Source organism: Salvia hispanica, chromosome 3 (assembly GCF_029641045.1).
Source record: "Salvia hispanica isolate PSC_SH4W2 chromosome 3, Shi_PSC_v1, whole genome shotgun sequence".
Lineage (NCBI taxonomy): Eukaryota > Viridiplantae > Streptophyta > Magnoliopsida > Lamiales > Lamiaceae > Salvia > Salvia hispanica.
The window spans coordinates 9,971,934-9,976,463 of NC_142694.1; the positions used below are offsets into that span (position 1 = coordinate 9,971,934).

At 28.7% G+C, this 4,530-nt stretch overlaps 1 protein-coding gene across 1 annotated transcript; it reads right to left on the reverse strand.

Moving 5' to 3' along the window:
• Positions 1 to 1,687: 1,687 nt before the first annotated feature.
• Positions 1,688 to 2,412, reverse strand: LOC125212151 (putative phytosulfokines 6). The gene is made up of 3 exons (XM_048112233.2): positions 2,222 to 2,412; positions 2,075 to 2,127; positions 1,688 to 1,995 (listed from the first exon to the last, which is right to left on the reverse strand). Exons 1-3 carry the CDS (start codon positions 2,316 to 2,318, stop codon positions 1,885 to 1,887), a joined length of 261 nt encoding a protein of 86 aa, XP_047968190.1. The 5' UTR covers positions 2,319 to 2,412; the 3' UTR covers positions 1,688 to 1,884.
• Between the last annotated feature and the right edge of the window lie 2,118 nt (positions 2,413 to 4,530).

A 4,530-nucleotide genomic window follows, 5' to 3' on the forward strand; every position in this document is an offset into this window, starting at 1 on the left:
GTCTCACATTCCAATAACTTTTTCAACTAACTTTTCTTTACATTTCTTAAAACTCGTTTCACGGTCAAAGAGTGACAATTAATCGGGAACGGATATAGTATTCATATTCCGAGCATTAGTAAATCTTGAAAGCTCTATGAATTGATATATTATTAAATAAATCTCGAAAATTAAATTAAGTTCGTTCTTTAAGATTAAGATCCATGTGAGTATTGGTATAATATTCAATATAAGACTCACAGACAAATACGTGAATTTTCTTAATTATTTGTAAAATTTTGCAATAAATGGATAATGAATTTCTAATTTGAGTTGGATACAATATAGTAGGTGTAAATTATATACCTTAAATATAAGCATTCAAATATAATGGGCCATTCCCCCTTTGTATGGCTGAAAATGATTCATTTTGGGCCGTTTCCGAACCTATTGGCCCCAATACAACTTGTTCAACGTATAACACAACAAACTTGGTAGTACTATATGGAGTAACAATTATTTCTAGGCCCATCAATTTGGAATCTAGTATTGGGTAATACCCAACCCAATTCGATACTCAATGGGTATTTGCACCAGGTAATCGGAATTTCGGATGCGAGTACACGCAATGTTGGGTGTGGGTGGGAGTTTTGTGGAATTTTGGGTACAGGTACACGTAATGTCGGGTGTAAGTACCCCCTGCGTTTACCTAATTTTGTAGCGATAGTTATTCGATGCTTTTTTTTTCTTAAAAAAAAGCTCAATCTATCCAAAACACAGAAATGTTACTGATTACATATTTCAAACGTTTTAGTTAAATAAAAATGTACTCCTACTATTTTTCTGATAAGCTTAAAAGGTTAGGAAATTATATGGAGTAGTAAGTAGTATAATTGTTAACAAAATTCATTCTGTATATTACTAACAATTTTAATATGTGCAATTCTTCCTAAACAAAACAGTATTCCATAGTTGAAAAGTGAAATGAAATGTGGAGCACACATAAATCTCGAAACTTTAGGAGTATTTGATAAAGAATTTGCATCATCTTTTTCCATATTCAGCTTTGGTTCAGAATGTTAGGCAATCTGTTGCCCATTCAAATCAGTGCATGTTTTGTCATTTTGGAAAAAGAATTCTGCCCGATTTTCTCTCATCGTTTGACTATAACGTTCCAATTTTAGGACGATTTCAAAAAAGTTTTCGATTTTTCAGTTTGGCTTAAAAATTTCCGTCAATTGCCCAAAATACCCCCCGGAGCTTCAAGAAGACGCGAAAACACTCTCAAGGCAACTTGGTTCAGCCTTTCTTTGACGGGATATTTTTAAGCAAAAATTGAAACGTGTAAGCAGTCTTTTGTAATTACCCTGAAATTAGAATATTTTGTATAAAACTTTAGAACGATGGGATAAAATCGAATATTTCATTTGGTTCATAAGTTATTGTAGGCTGCGCCCTACAAACTTTCCAGATGGTAAAACATTAAATAGTTTATCCGAAGGATTGATGTATATAAGCTCTAGAAAATAGATGCATTTCAAGTAAGTTTTCTACACACTAATTTAAGCATATTCTTTTATATAGTGGCAATACTAATTTACATTTTAAGAGCAACAATTAAGATTGTGAGCATATAGAAAATTAACCTACTACAATCTTCTTCAACTTCCCCATACAATAGTACTAATAAAATAAGTGAAAATTAAAGTTCCTGAAATCGACACACATATATACTAGTAGTAAGAAGTAAATAACTTACATGTCTGAAAATTTGCCAGCTGAGAGCCCAGTTTTCACTTCTGATCAATAAAGACAGAGAAAATAAAAAACATTATCTCAAGATTAAACTCTCTATAAAAACCAGCATAAATAACTGTTTTATTTTAATTAATTTGTTGAATATTTTCAATTCTTCTGATTCTGGGTGTAGATGTAATCAAGATGAGCATCTGCAAGAATCCTTCTGTTTAAGCACTCTTCATCTTCATTTCCACACTCCTCCATCCCCATCAGATTCTATCACAAAAATAAATAAAATCAGATATTACATTTAATTAAAAAAATCAAATATTGGTTTGGGGAGAGGAAAAATTACATGGAAAGATTCAGTCTCTCCATTTCCTGTAACAGATTTATTGATCTTGATTTCTGCAGAAAAGATACAAATATTTTCAACCAAAGAAAAAGAAATTAAAAAAAAAATGTGTATATATATACACATAAAATTATATTGGTTTAATACCTTGGTTTGATGAGAGCTTCCTTGAAGAAGTGTGAGATATGGTGACGAGGAAAACAAGAATGAGGAGAAGTGCAAGTGAATGGATCTTCTTCTTCATTGTTGAGAGAGAGAGAGAGAGAGGGGAGAAAGAGGGGTTATTGTTGGGAGAGGTGAATGGAGCATATGCTTAGCATAAATACATAGGGAAAGGAAGTGGAGAGTGTAATAATACTATGTTCTTTTACTTGCTTGGAGATGTGAAAAACATGTCATATGTGTAGATACATATCTTCAAATCTCATTTTTTATCCCGAATTAATTTGATAGTGATCTCGTATCTTTTGATATATGATTCGATATTTTTTTCTTTTACATTAAAGTCGTTTAAAGGATAAATAATTCATTTCAATATGATCTTTCACAAATTCACATGTAAAATGTGTAGATAGACATGTTGAAATCTCATTTCTTATCCCGAATTAATTTGATAGTGATCTCATATCTTTTGATATATGGTTCGATATTTTTCTCTTTTACACTAAAGTCGTTTAAATGATAAATAATTCATTTTAACACGATCTTTCACAAATTCACGTGTAAAAGTCCGACGTGCATTCTGATTGCATTCTTATTTCTTTTTGAAGGTGGAAACTTCATTTTAATATGAAAACATTTTTTATTTAATTATATATATTGGTCTTAATTAAATTCAAATAAATTAGTTTAATATATATATAGTTATATATACTAATTCAAATAATTCATAAATAGTAGTAGTAAATGAAAGAGAAACTCAACATGATTCCACCGAATAAAATTAAGTATTGGCGTAACGCATCAATATAATATTGCAATAGTAACATTTATTTTTTTTATGTGTCGTTGTGTTGATGTGGTATAACTTCGTTTTATATATGTGGCAATATTAGTTCGTAAAAATCAATTGAAAAAAAGTTTGAACCGAACAGGAAATAAATAAAATTCAAGAAATTAGTGTAATAAAATTTAAAGAAAAAATATTATAAATATAACAAATTTTGGTTGAAAAAAATTGTTTGGGAAGCTTCCTCGCTGCGCCCAAAACCACCATACTTCACAATAATTACTCGATTAAATTAACAAAATAAGATAATGAGAATATTTTCTCGATTTACTGAATGAACAAAATAAGAAAATATAATAAGTTACAAAAAAAAAAATCTAAAAATAGATTATAGAAAGCCGTGCAATACAAATTGAATGTATAATATTGTCACCGTTGAATTGGAATAAAATATTGGTAATACTTTGCACTCTACCACGAAGATATAGTATGACGATGCCTACTAATGAATTCATGAAACGGAATTTTTTTGGAATCGTAATCAATAGATTGATAGTGGTTGTGGCATTACAAAAAATAACATTCAAACATTGTGATATTATTTGGAATTCTCCTTGTAATTATAATATGCAAGTGACTGAAAAAAAAAGATAAAAAAATGTCAAAAAAAATCATGAAATTCAATAATATTTTGCAATCATCGTGTGGACTTTGAATTATGTTGAATTGTTAGTACTTATTTGATGTGGCTTTGACATAGGGTGAATTTATAATCCATTTAAGTCTTCATATTCAGCATATTTATAAATTTACAATACATTTAACGCTTACTCAATCACATTATCAAACACATTAAATGTATGCGACTCAATAATACTATATTAACCTTTAAGATTCTTACAATCAAGTTTTAAAGTTGTGGAACTTAATTAATTTTGGGAAAATTTACATTTTTTTACAATTTGACAAAAATAAAGTAAAATTGATGGAATTACAGGTGGTGATATAATAGTCGTTTAAATAAAGGGATTGGAATAAAAACTTTAGCTTTGTGGTCCAGAAAAAAGGTTATAAACATAGTCCAAAAATCAATGTTGACAGCTTCAACAATTAGTCAACCTTTCCTCGACATTTTTGACAACTGTTTCCCATCACTCTCATTATTATTAATATTCTTTTCATTTCTCTTTTTTTTATCTAATTAATTACAAATATTAACACACACTTAATAGTAGTAACTCTTAATTACCAATAAAAATCGATTCATTTATTAGTGATTATTTAAATATTTAATACACTTATAATTTTTTTTATCACTATTATACTACTACCTATTATTAAAGTCAAATCACCTTTTATTAAACATTAAATAAGACTATTAATTTATTATTACTGTATTATTGAAATTCATGAAAGTATATTTTTAAGTGAGCATTATCATGGCTTCATAGTTTTATTACAGAATAAATCTTTAATCATTGCTAGGCGATGGGACTTTGTGCATGTA

Coding starts and splice junctions, on each gene's coding strand:
- LOC125212151 (XM_048112233.2), bottom strand. CDS start 2,318: ATGAAGAAGAAGATCCATTCACTTGCACTTCTCCTCATTCTTGTTTTC. Junction 2,128..2,221: donor GAAGCTCTCATCAAACCAAG/GTATTAAACCAA, acceptor TCTTTTCTGCAG/AAATCAAGATCAATAAATCT. Junction 1,996..2,074: donor GAGAGACTGAATCTTTCCAT/GTAATTTTTCCT, acceptor TTTTTGTGATAG/AATCTGATGGGGATGGAGGA.